This window comes from Cryptotermes secundus, unplaced genomic scaffold (genome assembly GCF_002891405.2).
Source record: "Cryptotermes secundus unplaced genomic scaffold, Csec_1.0 scaffold599, whole genome shotgun sequence".
Classification (NCBI taxonomy): Eukaryota; Metazoa; Arthropoda; class Insecta; order Blattodea; family Kalotermitidae; genus Cryptotermes; species Cryptotermes secundus.
Window position 1 is genome coordinate 1,869,474 of NW_019730109.1, and position 23,188 is coordinate 1,892,661.

A 23,188-nucleotide genomic window follows, 5' to 3' on the forward strand; every position below is an offset into this window, starting at 1 on the left:
CTGTTGTGACATCACCGCTGTCACAGAAAACACAACTTCCTCTATTGTTGTGTAACCTAGCAATGGACTGTATACCAAGAATCTGTCTCCATGGGAACTTGTTTACCAGCATGTTGCCTACCAATGGGTGTGCATGTAACAATATTGAAGAATATGGTTATAAAATGTTCAAAGCCACATAGTTTAAATCCAAAACTGTTTGTATTTACATAATCCTAGTTAGTTTATTAAAGAAACAGCTAATTTATATTGTATGAAAATATTCATTGCAGGTAAAACAAGTTGAACTGAACGAGTGTGATAAACACAGTCAGAAACCTTCAGAACCGGATAACGAATTGGGCAGCATGACCTTTCATTCTGAAAATGTGGAGTTCAGATCTCAACGTGATAGTTCCATAGGTAATTAACAAACAGACTCTATATATCTGATGTTAGAACCTTCAAGTTCTACATTTCAAACACAAATGCTGAGTTGCTTTTTGAACTTGTTCTTAGTCAGTTTAATGCAGTCTGCATCACCATAGTCACTTTAAGATCCAGTGTAATATTATCCTCCTGCATTCATCTGAGCCTTGAATGTTGTTTTTCAATACTGAGCCCAATAATTCTGTGTTCTTTTCTTGTCTATCCCTCTGCTACATGTCTAGGAGAGCCTGCCTCCTTGGCCAACTATACAAATCATACAGTATGTCCACAGTGAGAGTGTTATATTTTTATAACAGTTGTAGATAATTGAATTAAATAAAACAGTGAAGTTGCACATGTATACTTCTTGTAGTATGACAGATATGATAATATTCTCTCTTTGTCTGAACACTTTCAAGCATTTCTGATAACACATTTTCAATAGCTGCTCTAGTCCTGTGTTTTAATAGTTCAGCACTGTCTGTAGGTCCAGTGTCTCCATGAACTGCACATCTTATATATCTATAGAACATAAACTTAAATGATGGTTAAGTCTTGGGTCCTAGTATCCCATGAAATAAGACTGCATCAGACAACCTCGAAGTTATTCATTTAGAGCAGCTTTAGTATAGTTTCTAAAATTGAATTTTGGACCTTCACAATACTAGGGAAACAAGAAGAGTTAAATAGGATAGAACAAGTAACAGTGAATACCTGTATGTATGGATTGTTGATTGATATTAAATGATAATAACGATAATAATGATAATATAAAGGTGATAAGGCTTGAATGGGCTGGACACATAATATGTGCCAGCGAAAATAGAACAATTAAGCAAATACTTAATACTAAACCAGAAGGAAATTGGAAAGTGGGAAGACCAAGATTGAGATGGGGAGAATGTGTGTGTGTGTGTGTGTGTGTAAGAATTTTGGGTGTAAAGAACTGGAGGATCATCACATCGAATGGAGGAGAATGGCGAGCAATCCTGAGGAAGGCCACGGCTCACAAGGGACTGTTGTGCCGCTGATGATGATATGTATGTTGGTCTGACTAGTTACCACAAGTAATATCAGACATGGGTATACAAGAATGTTGGTAACATTGATGAGTAGTTAAATAGTAACAATAACAGACACAGGGATACATGAGTATTGGTAATGGCAACCGGCAACTAAAGAGGAATTTTGATGAAACAAACTGGAAACTAAACAGTAAAGAGGCTGTGCAATAGCTCAAGCAGTTAGTTGCTGGCTTCCCACGATGGTGGCCCGGGTTCGATTCTCGGTCTGGTCAAGTGGGATTTGTGGTGGACAAAGTGGAGCTAGGGCAGGTTTTCTCCAAGTACTTTGGTTTCCCCTGCCAACCTTCATTCCACCAAATTCTCCATCATCATAATCACCTGGGGCAGGTACAATAGACCAATCAGTGGCCGCCGTGCCAAGTGGACCAAGCTGGACTCCACCCCCCACTAAGCAAAACAGTAACAATGTCAGATGTGGGCACAACAATATAAGCAACATAATATGATGACAGTCTTGGCATGGTTGAAATCTATGGCAAAGAGCAAAGAATGTGAACAGTTCCTTGCATAATACATACTACGCCTTTATACATACGTGCCATTCCTTCATTGAATGGAAGCAATTATGGTATACATAATTGAAAATTCATATGATCAATATGTGAAACAAGATAATATTTGGAGATCATTGTTATTCTTATGGTATATTAAATAGGCATCTGTTGTACAGCAGTTCAGTAAGTTATATTTTTGAGTGTATGGTATTTACTGTAACTGCTTTTCTATATCCTACTGACTGGAATTCATGGAATGCATATAATATGTCTGCCCATGTGTCAACCCATATCATCCATCCATCCATTATCTGTAATGTATGCGTATTTTCCTCTTTGATCTATATTCAGCAGTGTTAGTGGTACTCATGCTTCTTTGCAAGCTGGCTTTCTTTTAATTTTGCAATCCCTGTATAATGACCAGTATCACTGTGAGTTCTCCATAATATTAGATGTCAGTCACAGTTATAAATGCCATAGGTGATAAGAAAGCTCAGCATGCGCTCTCTGTTGAAATCATATACAATATTTGGATACAATCTTCTTTTGAGATTATCATTCTCATTTCCAGGACTTGTAGGAATGGGAACTGGAACCATGAGGGAAGGCCAGGGTGGCTTGGTGACACCAGATGATGCTCACACCTCAGTAGTATCTAACATGGACTCGGACAGTGTGAGCGATTTGAGAGATGAAGAAACTGCTGAGGAAGTGTCACCTCTTTTCCTTCATCTGACATGTTCAGTTCGTTCCAAAGGAAAGATCAGCAGTTGTTCAGTTCATGTATTACCAACATGCCTTGGTTAGTATATCATCATCTTACGATCAGGAGTAAAACAATGGGAAATGTTTCCTGTATATACAAGGGTTGGATAAAAAGTAGTGGCAGCACTGCTGTAACATGAAAGATGTGCATCAGGTGGCACTAGCACCATCTGTAGCTGATAGCAGAAGTTCAGTTGAAGTAGTGCAGTGAGTGGTTCAGGTTGTGTTTCATTGATTTACATTGTGCATCATCTTGAAATGCAGGAGTCCAGTTCAAGCACCCTAACAACATGTTTACGAAACAAGAACAATGCACCTGGATAAAAATTGAAGTTGCACAAGGTCATAGTGCACAAAACTGTTATCAAGGACTGTGAGAAACATGTGGTGCTGCTGCTTTGCCATATCGCACAGTGGCACGATGGGTGAAATTGTTCCGTGAAGGGAAGGTTGCCATTCAGGACAGCCGTCATTCAGGACGACCCCATGTTGACAACCACACAATTCAGCTTGTTGCTTCTTTGCTGGATGTCGATTGTCGATGGGCTGCGTGGGAGTTAGCTGCTGAGGTAGGCATATGTCACAAACCCGTGCTCCGCGTTCTGCACAATATTCTTGGATACTGCAAAATTCCAGCACTTTGGGTACCCCATACAATGTCCGAGGTGCAACAATGGCAACATTATACAATTGCACAGGACTTGTTGGACCAGTACCAGAGGAAAGGTGACAACTTCCTGGGAAGGAGTGTCACTCTGGGCGAAACTTGTGCTCACTCATACGAACTGCATTTGAAGCAACAATCAAATGAACGGAAACATCCTGGCTCTCCTCGTCAAAAGAAAGTGTGCCCTACACAGAGTAATGTGAAGATGATGTTCATTGTGGCATATGACATTGATGGAGTGATACTGCACCACACTGTACCTCAACGACAGACAGTAAACGCTGCCTACTACTGCAATTTCCTGCATAATCATATTCATCCAGCACTCAGGAGAGAGCAACGACACTTGTTGGCAATGAACCCCATCATCCTTCATGACAATGCAAGGGCTTATACTGCTGATGCTGTCAAGGATCTCCTTTGCCACTGTTGATGGGATATACTGCAACATCCGCCATAATCACCCGATATGAGTCCATGCTGTTATGATCTCTTTGCTAAAATGAAAGACCCACTGTGAGGGACATGTTACAACACAAGAGAGGAGATTATTCATGATGTAGGGCAGTCACTGCTGGGCATCAACAGAAGTGGACGCACCAATGGTGTACAACGCCTTCCACAAATTTGGCAGAAGGTGGTACATATGGGGCGCGATTATATTGAAGGAATGTGTTTACCTCAGGTAATAAAGTCATTTCAGAACTATAGAGGTGTTGCTACTACTTTTTATCCAAGCCTTTTATTGTAATATTTACAGTTTATAAATACCATTGTAATGTTTCTCAGCCAGTTTAGAGATCCTGATGAAAATAAAACTGCACATTCTATAAAGCTCATGTACATGTTGCTATTAAATTTGTGACACTTGGGGGAAGTACTTTGTGAGCAATGTAATGCAAAGATTTTGTTACCTTTCTGCATTGCTGCAGCCATTGCATGATTTGATTACAGTGGTTATCATTACATCATCTTCATCATTTACATGTGGAACCGTAAGTAATTCTAATGGTGAAATTTGCTGTAACTTTGTGAACCTGCCAAGTTTTTGTGGGGTTGTGCTTCACTTTTCGGTATTATCAGAGAAATCTTCCATGCCTTGTTAGTGCTTGTGTTCTCACACTTGTATATGAAATTTTACATGGATATTCTGCATAATAAATCTATGTTGAATTGATCCTTCACATCTTTTGGCTTGATAGGACCAGATAGCTAATACCTTACTGCACTTTCAAGATGTAACTGTTTTGGATGTTGAAGCTATTCCAATGTTTATCTGTCATTGCAATTGCTATTTTTGTGATGATTGTGAGAATGAAAGGCAAGGTAATTAAATATGTAGTTCTCATGGTTGGAGGTTGGAGATGGAGCAGCAGAATGATATGGTATCTATTAGTATGCAGTAGGAAGGGATCCTGCGGTTAGAAGGAAACATTGGGGCAAAGGAGGTGAAGTCATGTATTATGTGTCCTTTCAGCTCTTGGTTCAGAAGCCTGGAGTTTGCAAGATCCTGTGAACCTTTGGCAAGGGGCACATTGATCAGACTAGTTGTGACATTTCCACTGGTCTTTGGGGACGTCAAAGACCCCAGACTAGAAAACTTGTGGTCAACTATAGTCAGACACTTCACCAAGACTTATCACAGCTTTGAGAGGTTGAAGTCCTGGCTATGATCTAGACATCCTGTCCTCACATCAACAGAGAAGCCATCTAAATAAGTACCTGCAAACTTTAATTGTGAAAGAAAATAAAATCCTAGCAAACCCTGGTTTTACCTCTTTTACTAACATTTTTTCTCTTATCCACAGTACCCCTTCTTTGCTGGATAGTTTGCTGCAGTTTTTCCTTCCATACTTTTTATCTCTGTCTTTGAGATCTATGTGTATTGATCTACCCTCCCATTCTGCCTCACACTTACACTAAAAGCAGCAACTGTAGTGTGCCCCAAGCTACAAGAACAGCTTCAACACACAACATGGCTGAACCCTAAGGATTGAAGCTGTACTTTAGACTTAAGACACAGAAACCTAAGGACAGTATAGCTAATGCTTAACATGTAATGGGGAATGTTCTGTTCTTGACTTCATGACCTTCTGTCACCCTGATAAAGAAAAGAAAATGTTCTGTATTCTAATTCAGCATTATTTAACCTCTTACGCTTCTTTTTTTTACTGCTAGTGTGGTGGAAATAAGTCCCTTGTACTGTGGCCACTTCTGGCCTATTGTACAGCCCCAGATGATAGGTGAAGGTGATTGTGGAGCAGTTGACGGAATGAAGATTGGCAGGGGAAACCGAAGTACTTGGAGAAAACCTGCCCCAGCGCCACTTTGTTCACCACAAATACCACTTGACCAGACCCGGGATCGAACCTGGCCTGTCGCGATGGGAAGCCAGCGACTAACTGCTTGAGCTGTGGCACGGCCTTTTAAATATGCTACTGGGTGGTTCACCTTCCCAATTGATTTTCTTTCACTTTTAATGACTTTGTTGAATGCTAATTTATAGTGTTCCATTCTGTACTTCCTTAATCACATTCAGATTAGATATTTTCATTTGACATGTGTTCTTTATTCTTCACAGGCCAACATTAGTATTGATGGTGGTGGAACGCCACTCATACATAGTTCATACTCTTGAATGGTCTTTCAGCATTGTATGAATGACCATACATGGGTCCTTGTTGATGGGTTTAACTCATGATGTTTGGTGGTTGACTTCACTTGTGGCCATGATATGCTTTATAACATGGTGAGTTACAGTATACCATACTGTTACCATGGAGAAACCTCTGGAAGAGCTCTTATATCTTTCTGGAGTATGCTGAGCAACCCTTCTTATGATCACTTCATCCTTTGTAAGATTTGGATATACAGTGTTCTGAGACTTGTAGGAATTGGCATTGTATTCTCAGTGTTAGATGGTCAGGGACCAGCTATGGTTAATGTGAGAAATGACCATGCATGGGATCATACAGCAGCATCTTAAAGTCATGACTCTACATTGGGATAAGTACAGGATTTCCATTTACTGCGACTTAGTTAAATATGGACAGCCAAGTAATCAGTGGGTCAGGTTTTTTCACAGGTCAGCATGAAACGTGATGAGCTCATCACCTTGCTTCTTACAAATAATTTATAATCTGATTGCTGATCTGATACAGTTTTTTGCGTGGTTGATGTAACCTTTTGTCTTGATTTTTATGCAGCTTTTTGTTTTGGTAAGCATGATTTATATGTATTGTTTACCTGTAGAATTGCCTGTATATGTTCTTTGCTGATAGTATTGCGATATGACGAGTCCTGTATCAATGTATTTTGATTTATGGGAAAATGAAATGAAGAAAGAGAGAAAGAAAGAAAGAAAGAGCTGCATGCCTGGAAATGTGGCCAAGATTCAAACTCAATTGATCCATATTGAACAGTTACAGCCTGAGACTTCTTTCACACTGGGGATACAAAACAAGACAGTAGAATTGTTTTATCACATTTCTAAGGTGCTATCAATAATGGGAAGATATGTCTTAGTGTAGGCCTACATCCTCTTCTTAAGGCCTCTGATACCATCATGTTATTGTACGTAGTTGATCATCCCAGTTTTTGAGTGCATCTCAGTCTGTTGAAACTTAATTTAGGTAATAATAATATTTTATTATTATTTTGTTACCAGGAGACACGTGGTAGCATAATTGATTGAGGCACTGTGCTGCAAGTCGAAAGGTCTTGGGTTTCAGTCGCAATGAGGTGGATTTTTTTTTTCAATTTACCAGATCCTTCCAGCCACACTATGTCCGAGGGGTTGACTCGGCCTCTAACAAAAAATGAGTACCAGGAATCTTCATGGGGGTAAAGGGTGGCCGGCACGTAAGGCAGATAACCTTACCGCCATCTCTGAGCCAGTTGTGTAGAGAAAATTTGATAGCCTTGACTTCTCACAACCCTATGGGTCTTCACAGCCTGTTACAGGTATAGCTTTACCTTTTTACCTTACTGTTTTCTTACCAGGTGAACTGGTTCAGTCCTGGGATTCCGATGAGACTGAGCTGGACATGAGAGCACTGCAAGTGACGCTTGACATCCTGTGCCTCACACTTCCAAATGAATCAGAAACAGATGTTGTGGTTGAAGACAGAGCAAAGCATCTTAGCAAAGTGCCTCCTCCTCCTTTCTCTCAATCAGTGCCACATGTGGAGGAATGTGATGAGCTTGAAGTAGACAAATGTGAAGCGAATCATCCTGGTGGCAGTGTAGGTTCAGCAGAATGTTCTGGCTCTCCCGAGCCACAGTGAGTATTAAGTCATGTATTCTAAAGTGACTTCACATTATAATGATTATTTAAAGACTTTTGTATGTCCTAGTGAGGTACAGTGTACATGAATGGACCTTCCACTTCTAGACAGGGCACAAGAGAGAGTTTTTTGGGTATGATAGTTTGATAGATATATACCAGTATTTCAGAAGAACCCTCTGACTCATTAGATATAGGGGAGAAGAATTAATGAACGTATAGTTAAGAAATTTGATGCAAATGGGAAGTTGATAGTTTAGCTTTCTTTCTTTCTTTGATCTAATAATTTTGACATTCTTCATCAGACAATGTTTTGTGCTGCTTAAACTCATACTAACATAAACTTTCTGGTAAGGTTGTGATATTTTATCCTGTACTTGTCCAAGTCCCATTGATCTCCACATTGTTACCCAAGTTTTCTAGAACTATAAAGTTGTTCTGATTTTAATATTATACAGTTCTTTAACGTCTGTGTCATTTAGCTTCTTGAGATCGAATCTTTTCTAACCAAATTTTTTCACTGCTTGTTTACTTACTGACAGTATCCATTTTCAGTTATTCTGAGTATATCTAAATAATGTGTCTTTGTCCAGTGTTTGTGTCTACTAGCCATCCCTGAGACTGGTGAACCACCCCTTGTCGTCTCTCCATGACTGCTCATTAAAGAATTTGCAGTTACATAATGAATAGAAAAAGTAATATTTGTTCTTATGTACTAATTTCTTGGCATGCATTCTGTTTAAATTACTTGCATTTTGTAGGAACTGATCTTTTGCAGCAGGGATCTTAGGGAATGATTCCTTCTACATCCATATTAGCTGGAAGCCATCTCTGTCCCCAACTTGAGGAGACACCATGCTGAACTCTCATTTTATTTTATAATATAAATTATTAGTATGAAGAAAAATACAACAGTTACAAGAAATGATATAGACAAGTCTGTGCAGCAATTTAAAATTAATAAAAATATTTAACTAGAACATAGGACACATTTTATAACTTGGAAGAAACACACATACACACGCACATGCATGTACATGTATATAAAACAGCTGTAAGAAATAATTCAGACAAACTTCCATAACAGTCAAGGTTTATAAGGAATTTTATCAAGAGCATAGAATTCTTACATAGCATGTTCACAGAGAGATCTGATTTCAATTCAATCCAGTGAGAAAATTAAATTATAATCATATTCTTTTATGGTGATAATTACAGCTTGGAAATAAGTCAGACAACTCTTGCAGTAGCAGTTACTGAGGTTTTCAGATATTTGTGCAAATGTTACCTCACCCATATCCTGAAAAATACACATTTGTCCCTTCCACAAGTACAAAAGTGTAGAAATTTAATTAAGAATTATTTATAAAGACTTCCAGGTGATAAAGGAGGTGCTTCTCATCTGTACATGCTCCAACAGCTCAAACACCTGCCTGAGTATCAACATAAAGCAGTTACAGCATTTGTGGAGAAAGTAAGATCTGTTCTTATCCTCTAAATTTGTGGAACCCATTCTGTTTAAATTATTTGCCGTTTTTTTGGTAATTGATCTTTGGAACACAGATCTTAGAGAATGGTGTCTTATATTTCTCTTCTCACAGAACTTCATAAAAGATTGTACATGTCACATAGAAGCACACTGTGATTGTAATCTCATGAACTGATTGGTGGTTGGTTGGTTTCTATTGCAGCACATAGACAGTTTACTCATTTATGTTTTTAACTTCATCTGGTTGGCATATTTGTAACTCATTTTCTATTCAGATTCCATTTAGGTGAGTTACATTATTCGTTTTACTTTAGTTGGCTTGGGTTATTTGAAATTTTTCCCACTCTTGTCAACTAGAGGCCTCCTCAATTGTGCGACCACAGTAGCATGTAGGAGGACAGTAGGGAGCTTTGTGGAGAACCAAAAATAGCATCTAATTTTGCCTGTACTTATCTCTTATCATGAATGAAAAGTTCTTTTACATGCTGTAAATATATGACATGGGAAAGGTTCTTAATCTCATAAGCTTGATGTCAAAGAATTTTGTATTTCTGAGCAACTACTGCCATCCAAAGAAGGGCAGTGCTTCATGAAATTAGTTGAGAGACTTTGAAATATGTCTGTTTAGAAGTATGTGGTAATTAATATATGTAGGTTGTACCATAAGTCATGAGCAACATTTTTTTGCATGCAACCTGGGAACAGCAAACAAAAGAGAGTACGGTGGTAGGTGGAACCAGCTTTTGTGTTAACATTGAGTGTCTTGTGACATCAATAGCTTGCACCACATGACCAGTATCACTCCTAACAAAATGGCCGACAACAATATGTCGTTTCACCAGCCTGCTGTCATCGAATTTCTTGTGAAAGAGGAAATCCTTGCTGCAGAAATTCACCAGAGACTTCAGCGTGCTTATAGAAGTGTGTGCATGGGTGCGAGCAGTGTTCAAAGATGGGTGAAACATTTTAAAGATGGGAACACCAGCATTGAAGATTCGCCTCGGAGCAGTCATCCTTGAACAGCCTCAACTGAATGCAACAAGGAAAGAGTGGATGAGATCATTGAAGATGACAGGCGTGTGACTGTGGACACAATAACCCAAAAACTTGGAATAGGGCACAGTGCAGTACAGGAGATGATTGAAAGCTTGGGCTATAGGAAAGTTTGTGCTCGTTGGGTCCCGCAGTTATTGACCAAAGACCACAAAAGTCACATTGGAAGCAATTGCAAAGATCTGGCACCCTCCAACTACCATCTTTTTGGATTTGTGAAGGATCAGCTGTGTGGACAACGTTTTGAGACAAGGGAGAAACTCCCAGAACGCTGGGAGAAATGTGTACAAAGAAGTGGCGATTATGTGGAAAAATAAAGAAGGTCTGTAGATTGAGGTGGTGTATTTGGTTTGTCAATAATAAAGCATGTTACTTTACAAAAAATTGTTGTTCATGACTTTCAGTATGACCCTTGTAAATTTCATTTTAGCATGCAAGAAAGTTTCATTGTGGACTATGGTTTCCTTTTTATAGATTGAGTGGCTGATGCGTGATGAGATTGCTGCCTTCCTGCTGGACACGTTTCCATTGGACAAGACTACGTTAGCCTTTGTTGCAAATCATGTTGCTAGTTCACCTGATCGGCCAAGTTGCTTAATGGAACGTGTTCAATTACAGTTTGTTTATGGACCTGAACGTAGCCTTGAGCACTTTTTGCAGGTGAGAAAAGCTGTTGTTCATGAATGTGGAGCATTTTGTGGTACAGCATAAATAGGTGGTATGTGGGAATTGGGAAGTCTGTTCACTGTGGGGTGAATTCTTATGAAAAAGCTTGTTAAAATATAAAAAAATGGATGTCAAATTATGCTTCATTTCTTCTGGAAAGTTCTGCCAGATAAGGCAAGAACTGAAAAATGTATCAAATGCCATTTTGAAAATTTATGTGCATTGGTCACTATACATATTACCACTGTATAGTGATCTGCTGTTGCTGTTGAATTTTGATACATACTTTCTGCATGATAACAGAGATTACACACCTCCTCTTCAGAACACTACACTTACCACTTGAATTGTTTTGGATGCTGTTTCTGTAAGAAAAATCTCGAAAATATGAGTATAACATACTTAGTTAAAAATATATAAAACCTTGAAAGGTTTTCGCTGCATATTTTGTAATATATGTGTTATAATCTAATATACTCACAGAAAATAGTCATTAATTATGTCATAAATGAAGGCAGTTTTCTGTATAGCAACTACTTTCTTTGCCTAACAATCAAATATAGTAAAATTAAATGCCCCCACTTAATCACATACTGAGGCTGAATAAATCAGAGGCACCAAGTTGCCATGTGGCCATAATAGTCATGTGTTAAATGTTTCAAAACTCATGGCTTCCATTTCTGATACTGTCCCAATTTTATTTGTTGGTGTAACCAGAGGCCTTTCGCTTCAAAATACATCATCACTATGCTAAAAAGTGTGAACATAGTAATATGTTTTAAGTGGCTATTTGAAGTTAGTCATGGTCATGCCATATGTGCATAAATGGGGCTGTCCTTGTTGGAAAACTCTGTGCTCCAAACATGTTCTGAGTGTTGCTTGGTTGGTACTTATGTTTAAATCTTTGTGAGGAACCCCTGTGATTAAGTTGCATATTATACTCTAATAATTAATACAGATTTTTCAAGGTAACAATTTAAAACTGTCTCTTGTCGCAGAGTCACATGCCTGTGAAAATGATGGATAGCTTACAGCTAACAACAACAAATAATGTATTGTAAATCCTTTATTTTTCCCTTCATATTTTTACATTTCTGGAGAGGCAAAATTTCAAATTTCTTGAGGTCTTTGGTCAATATTCTAAAACAAACATAGTGTAGAAAAGACATGTAGTTTATATGGTGAGATGTCATCAGCATCCAATGAATTTAATTGGTGTACTTGGGGGTTAACAAGATGGAGGCTTATAAAAATAGTTTCAGTGGAAGTCCTTTATAATGAGAAGGAAAACAACATGAAGAATGGGTGCTATAGCAAATATTCATTATAAGCAATTTAGAACAAGGAACCATAGAAATTACTTCAAAAATCAAACTGTGAATATTTTTGATAATGTCACTGTAACTGATGAAAACACAGGAGTTTATAAAAGAATTAACAGTTACTCTGTACAGTATAAACTTTATGTAATTATCTCATGAAATTTGAACTCATTCACTTACTTCTATCAATGAGGTGTATGAGAAAGTTCACAGAATAGGTCTAAAAAAGAAATGTTGGCTTAACTTACTCAATTTTGGCTGCCATCTCCTTCAAAATAGTGTCCTTGGGAAACGTATACAGCGATCCCATTGTTTTTTCCAGGTTTCAAGATCACTGTAGAAGTAATTTTCTTTAATACTGTTAAGTACCGCTTGCAAATCCCTTTGAATGTTGGACACTGTTTCAAAATGTTGTCCCTTCAGTTTCATTTTCAATTTGGGAAACAAAGCGAAATCACAGGGGGCTAAATCTGGAAAGTAGGGAGGACGGGGAATGAGAACCTGTTGTAGTTAGTCACAAAATCTGTGGTTTTCAGGGACGTGTGGTCAGGTGCATTGTCATGATGAAGGAGCCAGTTGTGGTTGCACCAAAGTTCTGGTCTTTTTTGTGACACATTTTCTCTCAGGCATCTCAAAACATCACAGTAAAATCTGGAGTTGACCATAGTGTTAGGAGGAACAAATTCACAGTGAACAACCCCCCTTCATGTTGAAAAAAATAATGAGCATGCTCTTTGTTGAACTCCAGACCTGTCACCCCTTTTTGGCTCTTGATGATAGTGGGCTCTTCCACTGTGACAATTGTTGCTTTATTTCTGGATCATAACTGTAAATACAACTTTTATCACTCATTATAATCCTCGAAACATGAATGCCATTCAAGAACCGCTGTCCAGCTTAAAAAATATTCTACAAAAGCCACGTGAAGCTTTTCAAGGGTTTTGGTAGCGGATTTACCAAGCTTCATGCAAAACTCAATGCAAACGTGTTGCTTGATTTTGTCATCCTTACAGAATAAACGAAACACGAAATCAAAAAAGCGTTCATGTAAAGACAATCTATGTTCACAGCACGATGTCACTTGGCAGGCTGATGCAATATGCTTGCAGAAGTGTGACCTTGGCCACCCCTCTCATCTTCTTTCATCAAGGCAGTTAGAACAATAACAGTGCGGGAACTTTCCAATAGCATTTACAATCACATTTAAAATTCATAAAATATCACTGAAATCACATTTTCTGTTTATTTGTTGCAACACATTTTGGTCTCACAAGGCCATCATGAGGCAACTGTTAATTGATTGAAATCACTGAACTACATGGGCTCACATGTCAGTATATTTACATACTGTTATTAAATGCTGAATTTTTTTCTCCCACTTTAATCTAATGTTATGGGAAGGAATTCTATCACGCTTTTTAACACAGTACTCATGCCTAACTCTTCTTGGCCTTATGGTATCATCTTACATTCAGTAAATGATATATTTTACTTGGATGTCATGATCCAGACATGCAGCACATGGCCAGATACTATTTGACCTTGAAAAAAAATTATTCGTGAGTCCTAGTCGTAACAGGTTGTGGTTCAGATCTTAACAATCTGGCACTATTGAGTTTTGCTTGAACATTTATATAGAATACCTTTACAGTTCCATACTATATGTTATTAACCTTGAATATTTAATTAACATCATTTAATATCCATATTGCCATCTTTGAAATTTGGCTTTGCAATATAGGAATTCCGAAACTTAAGCTTGAATGGATATCATCTGTGTGAACAAGATGAGCTGTACTACCTTGTTCGTGACAAACGTTCTGCTACGGCTTCTGCATCTGCTTCAGCCTCAGATCCTGTCACTGGAGTGATAACACGCAAAAAAAGTGGGTCTGTGTTACTTCCTCCCCTAGGCTTGAAGCTTCAGCCAGGACAGACTGCAGGCCATGCAGGACTGTGGACTGATATTGGCCACCCACCAGCAGCTGCTTCGAGTGAGTCCACAACGGAATGCTAGATCTTTTATATTTTGAATATAAAATAAGCATTGCCACGTTTTATTTTAAGGCTTATTTCAGTTGTCTCTAATCTCAAGGGGCATTTGTTTTGCCAGTGTGTCATTTATGACATTAAAATATCATTCACAAATATACTGAAATAACGTTAATAAGTGTATATGATATAACTCCATCCTAAGTGCAAACTATATTTATAGGTCTTTCGTTTTGTTCTTCTTTATACACTACATGTTTCGGCCCCAAACGGCCATCATCAGGTGTATACACTCACGTATCTGTTACACTGCACTTGTTTATAACATTTAAAATTTAAAAACATAGGTCTTCCTGATTAGCACTTATAAAATCTTCGGTTCTAATTTTAAATCCTTTAAACATTTTTTCTCTAAATTTTAAAAGGATTTAAAATTAGAACCGAAGATTTTATAAGTGCTAATCAGGGAGACCTATGTTTTTAAATTTTAAATGTTATAAACAAGTGCAGTGTAACAGATACGTGAGTGTATACACCTGATGATGGCCGTTTGGGGCCGAAACATGTAGTGTATAAAGAAGAACAAAACGAAAGACCTATAAATATAGTTTGCACTTAGGATGGAGTTATATCATATATCATATAAAGTGCAACAGGATGCTTAAATATAATATTAATAAGTAACTTAGCTTATCTCTGGCTGTATGCTTACTTAGAATAAGCACCCATTCTTTGCTAAAGATAGATAGTATCACAATATATACATGAGGGAGAGTCAGTAAATAGGTCACAGATAGATATAAAATATAAAAGATGTGATATTTGAACCTGGAAAAAACATTTATTTCTTGATATATCCTTAATCTGTCACTTTACAAGTGCATCGAAAATCTACAACATAAGGTCATTTGACTGTTGTCTAGGCCATTTCCGCACCTTTGTTTACCATGTTTCTCAATCCAGTTGTGAACCACTTTGTGCAACAAACGCTTCCCACCATAAACAGGAAACATTTCTTTGTGAATATCTTTTGCATTGAGTCTATTTGCCCACAAGAAATGCACAACGGAATGCTGCTCTTATTGGTAACATATTTCTCAAGAACAGTTGCCATTTGGACTACTGAAACCAGCTCCTGAATATGCACATGCTTGTCTGCTACCTAGACTTCTATGAAGCTGAACTCTGCTGCTACCTACTAATACACATCTGTTACATCTGTTTTATTTCCATTGTGACCTATTTACAGACTCTCCCTCATAATGTCTAAAACCTTAAAGAAGTAGTACTCAGACTTAGAAATTAAAGTCACACTTGTTAAATAAAAAAGACTTGGAATGAAGATTCGAACTGCATACAGAAACTCTTCTGCAGTACTTGTACATCATTGACTACCTTATGTACTGTCAACAATGAAGTGTACCAATTTAAGTTTCTGGAATGTAAATTTCATAATGTCTTTGAACGTTCACTGTTATGTCCTCAGTAGGGTACAGAGAGGCAGGAAACAGAAAAGGTACATTTTTATATATACCAAATTTATCCATTGCTCTTGTAGGTGATGAAAATGTTCTTGTGAGTGACAGCTTTATTGAAACTCTAGAATCAAAAGTCCCAGTATCTGTTGGTAACATGAATCTGGATGACAGTGACACAGATGAAGAATCCAGACCACAAGACCAACCGAGACCTCGACCCAAGTCTAAACACTTGGATGCAACTGTTGTGAAACCACAGTGTGCAGATAAAGGCTGGCAGGAGCTAGCTCCTGATGTAACTCTACAATTGAAAAATATTGTAAGGTAATATAATCCGAAGAAGTCACTTCCTTCCAAATTTATATTCATAATTTGTACTTGTATTAGGCATTAACAAAGCAGAATACTTTCTTTTGTGCTTTATTTATATTGATTTTAGTCATTATGCAGTGTTGTATTCAAACTCACATAGCATGCTTTAGTTGAAATGAGAATGAATAGTGACAAAGAACCACCTCTGTACACATCAGATACGACTGTGCACTGTTCCTCCTTTTGGGAAACACTTGGAATGGTCACCCTACATGCTCACAAAAAGAGGTGCTATGCAGAACTACTTGGAGTCTTCATTCTTCTCATGCAAAGTATAACATGCTTACATCAGCTGATTAGGTTTGCCAGGTCACTTAAAGGTAGGACATAACATTAAATAAAAGTCTTCCTGTCAGGGGTTTGCCAGCATTTTGGGTACATGGCTTATTGGATGGAGGGAAACAGGAAATTCTAGAATGGAATTTACTGAGATAACAAGGATGGATGCTGCACACATTGGTAGTATAATAAGCTCCAAATAATAGTTTTTAAATCCTGCTTTGTGCACCTGTAGTTAATATGTTCTGTCACACACATTTCTAACTGCATAGTCTTTGAGAATGATACATATTACTGATCACACATAAGCGGAATATTTTATATGCTTTAAACCTAATCACAGGTACTATGTCACCTCAGTGGCTTGTTAAAACGTGCTGGTTGTTAACATACATGTATAATTCCTCCCGCTGCACAGTAATGTAATGAGTTGTTCTGCCTTCTATTTAACAAAGGTAGATTCACACTTCACATCTCGTGGAATTATAACATTTGCTTTTTCAGTCCACATTCCATTATTGTCTTATTAATACGTAATAAACCCTTACTACAATTTTAATATTGGTCTCTACTGTGGATCAGGGATATGACTGCTGTATGTCACAAGTCCTTGGTTCCAAAATGCTGTAGGCAGTCCATTCATAAATCATTAATTTGTTACATATGGACATATAGATATATAGAGAGACAGTAAGACGTGGTGAAACTCTTAAGACCTGGTGAAACTGTTAGGTGCATTTTTGCAACTATTTGTTGTTAATACACCAAAAAGATATTACATCACCATATGTAATAACACCATTGTCATTGCATCTCTCTCTCATTGAGTACAATATCTTTAAAAATTAACCAGGCTGAGGGAGTGTTAATTTTATGAAAGGGCTGGCAGTTTTCTTATCCAGGAGAGAAAATCAGCTGACTGGGGAAAACTGCAATCATTTCAGGACTTCAGTATTTTTGCAGCCTATCACAGGGTTGTTAATAAACAAACTCACCCATTACCCAAATGGGTGAATTTATTTCAAATCCTTGAGAATCTCAGAAGTACCTTCCTTCTGGTATCAGATAGAGTTTCTGTGTTTCCTTTTGAGGATCCNTTTCTTAGACCTTTTGTTGCAAATTCATGAAAGGAATAGACGTATTTTTTTTTTCTTTTGCAGAAATGCATCAGGCAGTGATGAAAAACTAGGGCCAAATCACAGCCAATTTCAGTCTCCCAGTCCAACAGATGGACATAGCCCACATGACAGTCATAGTCTTTGTGAAATCTCTAGTCCACCTGATGGTTCATGTCCTAAGGAAATTCTTAGTTCTGAGGACGGTCCTGCTGGAGTAATAAAACTTAACCAGAACAATGGTTTTGGTGACACATCATCAAGGAATGAAGATGTAGGAGGAGAAAAGGAAAGTGACAAAATTATGGCACGAGAAGTATCACCAACTCGGTGGTGTGCAGTAACTGCCTGGCAGCGCAGACAGCAACAGCAACAACAGCAGGGAACTCCAGGACACAGAAGTGAGGTGTCAAGCATTGTGGAGAGTGCTGTGGATACTGAAGATGGTGAGTAATATAATGTAATTATACTGCTAAGTTTTCAAGTTCACAAGCAATTTGGATTTCAAACTATTAATACATTCTTACATGTCATAATTAATCACAAGAGAAAGATCAAAATTATGTTATTTCTGTTAACTTCTCATGAATATGCAAGATTCTTGTCATTGTCTCATTGTTTGTTTCATGGTCATTACCTAGCAAAAGGTCTTTACAAAATACTATTATATCTACTGTGTTGTATTTAATTGATAGGTATGTAGTTATTTTATTATTATTATTATTATTATTATTATAAGGTGTATATATATTGTGCTGTATTGTGTTTTATGAGTTTCTGTGAAGGGAAGAGTGGTCTTAGTTAAATGGGATTTTTACTGTGAGAGATTTATTTCAAGACTGAATTGATTTATGTTAACAGAGTTATTGTTAATGACACATAATGTATTACATTTCATACAGATGTTAAACAACACTCAAAATGTACTAGATTATAAATATTATAAGGGGTCTTCACATATTACTGATTAAGTGTTGTGCTGAAAAATATTTTTGTGAACTAAGGAAATACTCATATTTTAAAATTGGTCTTAGAAATAAAGGTAAACTGAAGCGCCTGTGTAAACTTTCAATGAATAATTTACTGTCTGTTGTAGAACTGAGTGAAAGAAGTGTCCTATAGCCCCAGCAGACACAGAGTTATGGGTGAGGGATGCAGTGTAATTTAATTCAACCTGATAAAGCTTCAAAATTCAAACACAGGCTTTTGGATTAGTAGTTGGTTTATTATGTCACCTTCCACACTGATGTAAGTTTCGAGGTTTTCATGGCAATGACCATGAAGAAAGTCGTCTTCTGGGTTTTGGCGCCNTCTGAAACGTCGGCCAAAACGAAGAATACACGGCGCCAAAACCCAGAAGAAGACTTTCTTCATTTCCACACAGATGTTCCCCAATAATTTAATCTATGTATGGAGTTAACCTTGAGAGAAGAATGTTGTATGCAATTGATACCTAAGAAAAAAAAAAAAAAAGGCAGTAAGTTTGTCAGCCTTACGTGCTGGCCGCACTTCACTCCCCAGGAAAATTATTTAATTAATTCCTGGTACACATTTCTGTTAGAGGCTGAGTAAACCCCAGGGCCTAGTGTGGCTGGAAGGATTAGGTCAACTGAAAAAATCCGATGACCTCATCAGGACTTACAAAATAATATATTTAAAACATAATTTCTTGTGTATGTTCAGGATATTATAGTGATAAGCAGTATATTTTTAACATCCAGGCATCTCCTCTGCCATATGGTGAGAGGAGTATTAAAATCATTATCTTTTAAGTTCCCATGGGCATATGAATAATGAAAGATTCTTGAACAATTCTAGCAAATTTCATATGATGATATAATAGCTGTTGTCACTGCGTGTTGTGACAAACCTTGCAACAAGTATTAGACAGAGTCTGGCTGAACATTTTCTTTTGTATTTTGTTACTGCACACAAAATGTATATGTGTGTGTGTGCAATGCGCACTCCTCATCACCCCCCCCCTCAATATAATTTTTCACCCAGTGAAGAGGAAATTGTTTGTTATATGTCTGGCTTTTGTTTTTCTATGGTTAAAGGGTTACTGTAGAACCACTCAAACAAAGAAGGTGCTTTATTCTGTCCTGACTAATGATAGTCCTCTTTTCCAGGATATGAAGGATATGCTGGTGATAGTAGTGATTCAGCTGATGACTGTGATTGGCTACAGGACCTAGATATGCGACGACCATCCTTACCAAAGTTTTGGCTTATCATGAAGGTGAATCCTGATGCAGTGACAACCTACTTCCACTGCAGGTATAAATTAAAGATATTCATAATATTGTTAAACTATTCACTGAGGTGACAGGGGATTGTCAGTTTCATTCAAATGATACCCCTTGCTGCGGTCAGGTAGACTAAGTTTAAATTTTGTGGTCTTATTACATTGATCTTGTTTACTGTATACTTTATCTAAACTTTCCATAAGTGTGTAATGGTATGTATATTGGCCACTCTGTGTCATTTGAATCCTTTATAAATAACCTGTTTCTTGCATCACCATGGTAAATTTGTCCCTTGTCATCACACCGTGGCACATTCTCTTGTGGGTGGATTAGGTGGCCTCCAGATATGGAGGGTAGCTACTTGTATATTTAATGAGCAGTTGTGGACAACCAAGAAAGCATTTTCCTCCAGCTTGGGGTTGGGTGTGGTGCTAACAACTCCTTGTCATAAAAAAAAACAGTTTGTTACAAAATGTTACATGGGTCCTCAGACTTGAACAGATTCTTTGGAACAACCTGAGCAAAGGAAAATGGACATGAGATTTGGCACATGGAATGTAAGGAGACTGTACAGGGCACATTCACTGACAACAGATGCAAGAGAAATAGGAAAGTGTAAGTTAGATTTAGTGGGAGTACAGGTCAGATGGAATAGGGGTGTCACTGAATCAGCAGGCAAATTTGTATTTTTCTGTGCCGCCTGTGATCTTGGCTGCATTTCGACATCTGCCATCACCTCCTCATTATTGTTGAAGTGCTGTGGTCCCAACCAGTTCTTGAGGTAAGTAAACAGCTGGTATCACTTCTTCAACCATTTCTGTCTCTAATGAAACACATACTGTTCACAGTATCTGTTATTAAAATGCCATTAAATGTCATTAAAATCACATTTAATTGCAACATGTATCAGCCTTACAAGGCCATCTTCAGGCAATTGTTCATCAGTTGAAACTGCTGCAGTTCGTATGTCAGCGTAGCCCATGCTATTGCATATCATTGTTTGCATCTAAGAATGTGTTTGAGAATGAATACTCTCTCATTGTTTCATGTTATTTTCATTTTGCAGTCTGAAGATGGCCTTCTAACGCCAAAACATGTTGCAATTAAATGTGTTTTTAATGACATCTTAAAATAAAGGAGATATTGTGAATGGTTTATGTTGCATTAGAGATGGAAATGAGTGAATGAGTGATACATCAATGCAACAGGATGCTGAAATATAATATTATAAACAGGCGGTAGTTGCTCAGTGTGAGATCAGGGCTGTAAGGAGGGTGGTCAAACAACTCCTAGTTTGAATGCTCCAGCAGCGCTCGAGTGCCAGCAGCTGTATGTGAACATGCATTATCATGGTAGAGCTCTACAATGGATGTTAACATTACACACCTTTTGTTCCAAATGGCCCTGTGCAGTTCTTTTAGTGTTTCGCAATGCACTTATCGTAGTCCCTTGTTGCATGAATTCCACCATCAGCACTCCTTTCCTGTCCCAGAAAACAGTTGCCATTAGCTTTCTGGCAGACAGACATTATTTGTTTGAACTTTTTGGCATGTTTGGTGAATGTGTGTGCACCCACCGCTTTGACTGCTCTTTGGTTTCAGGATTCACAAATGATATCGAGGTTTCATCACCTGTAACTCATATGATGTGATTGAGAAATTCATTGCCATTTTTGTGGTATCGCTCTAAAAATTCAAAGCAGAAGCTATTCTGTGTGTTTTATGTGCCCCCATGAGCATTTTCAGAACTCATCTTGCACAAAACTTGTGATAGCCTAACCTAACTATAATAATCTCATAGAGAATAGTGTGTGAAAATTGTTGAAATTCACACAGAAGTTCTGAAATTGTGAAGTACCATCTTTCTCAAATTTTGTTGGTCAGCACTTGAAACAAGATCATCACTCACTACAGATAGTTGACCACTTCACTCTTCATTGTGAACATTTGGTTCACCTGCCCATCTTTGAACATTCGACATCATTGTCTTACAGTCCCTTCATTCATTACATTTTGGCTGTAAACCACTCATAATTCATGATGGATTTCCACAGCTCTCATGTTTTTAAAATGAAGAAAGCAGATACCAGCTCAGATTTCACAGCTGCCAGGATTATCAATCACAGGACACATCATAGTTCAGTCTGTATAGACAAGAACGAACAATAGGTGACCAGTCATGTGATGGTTTAAAAGGCAGTGAGTCATGTGACACTGCCGTGTGTGTGAGAGTTCTCCCCCACTCCTACATTAATTGCCTAAAATAAATGAAGGTTACTTTCCAAATAGCTGTCTTATTTTTTCTTCATGGTAACTGTATTTACCCATTTATTTAATGTTGTTGCCTTCGAAGCAGTAACCTTGTTGTTTGATGCAGTGAATCCGATAGAAATATTTGCAGAAAGCCTGTGCCTTTGTTCTGGAGTCATGATGACACCAAATCTCTTCCCCTTCATTGCCAAACCCATGTTTTGTCTCCACCTGTGATGACCTACAGGAATTCTGAGTCCTTCTCTTAAGTGTTTCATGAAGGTCCTGACAAGCATTGACATGATTCTGCTTTTGCTTATCAGTCAGCAGATGAGGTACAAAGTTTCAGGTCATGCTTCTCTTGTGTCCCAGTGAGATTCCCTTCTCTTTAGACAAGTCACAGATAGTGGTGTGTATGTTTACATGAACTGGTTTCTTGATTTACACAAGATTTGTATCCATTTTGCTCCTGAATGGATATTCAGAGATCTAAGCATCAGTGACTGATATCATTCAACTCTTGAACTAGGAAAGCTAGCCATATATTTAAGTTTATGTTAATGTTTGATCGGTGAAAGCAGATTTTAACATCTTGCAGGTTTCCATATCAGTTTTGCCTAATTCTAAACAAAATTTTGTGCACACATGCTGTTCTCTGTACTTATTCATTTTTTTTGGTAAAACACAAATTGCAGAGGTCACAAACACAACCTCACTTCACAAAGTGTCATTTCTGAGAGGCATAATCTAAAACTTGGAAAGGTAAATGATTCAGGAGATTCTACTCTACCTGCATCTAGCAGAGATGTTTTGCTCCAACAACAGTAGTGTGATGTTGCAGCCAGTCCAGACGCTCATTGATCATACTAAGTTGTTCTGAGAGTACAGCTCATTTGTTCATGCTATTTGTTGCTATTATTGCCTTCAACTTTGGGATTAATGCACTGTTTAACCTTTATCGGACGAACGTCATCATATGATGTCGTTAAAAGTTAGGGCAGCTGGCCGAACGTCATCATATGATGTCGTGGATTCCACGCGTGTAAGGTTTTTTTTAATATTATATTAAAAATATAAATTGTTGTTCTATTTACATGATTTTTGGTCACCACCTTTATAAGGAGACAGCCTTCGTTCCTGCATGATCTAATGTAATCTAGGGACGTCATATGACGTTAAAAGTAAGGACAAATTTAAGAACGACATCATATGATGTCGCGCAT

The 23,188-nt window shown here is 37.8% G+C and overlaps 1 protein-coding gene across 1 annotated transcript in view; it reads left to right on the forward strand.

Annotated features, from left to right (window-relative positions):
• LOC111866165 (KICSTOR complex protein SZT2) overlaps positions 1 to 23,188 on the forward strand; it is a gene marked incomplete at its 3' end in the record, with an annotated part of 183,834 nt that overhangs the window by 110,850 nt on the left and 49,796 nt on the right. The window contains 9 exon segments of the mRNA XM_033752148.1: positions 273 to 402; positions 2,559 to 2,789; positions 7,422 to 7,701; positions 9,076 to 9,178; positions 10,721 to 10,906; positions 13,976 to 14,228; positions 15,785 to 16,028; positions 17,516 to 17,916; positions 19,600 to 19,747. Coding sequence (XP_033608039.1) covers positions 273 to 402; positions 2,559 to 2,789; positions 7,422 to 7,701; positions 9,076 to 9,178; positions 10,721 to 10,906; positions 13,976 to 14,228; positions 15,785 to 16,028; positions 17,516 to 17,916; positions 19,600 to 19,747 — 1,976 coding nt within the window.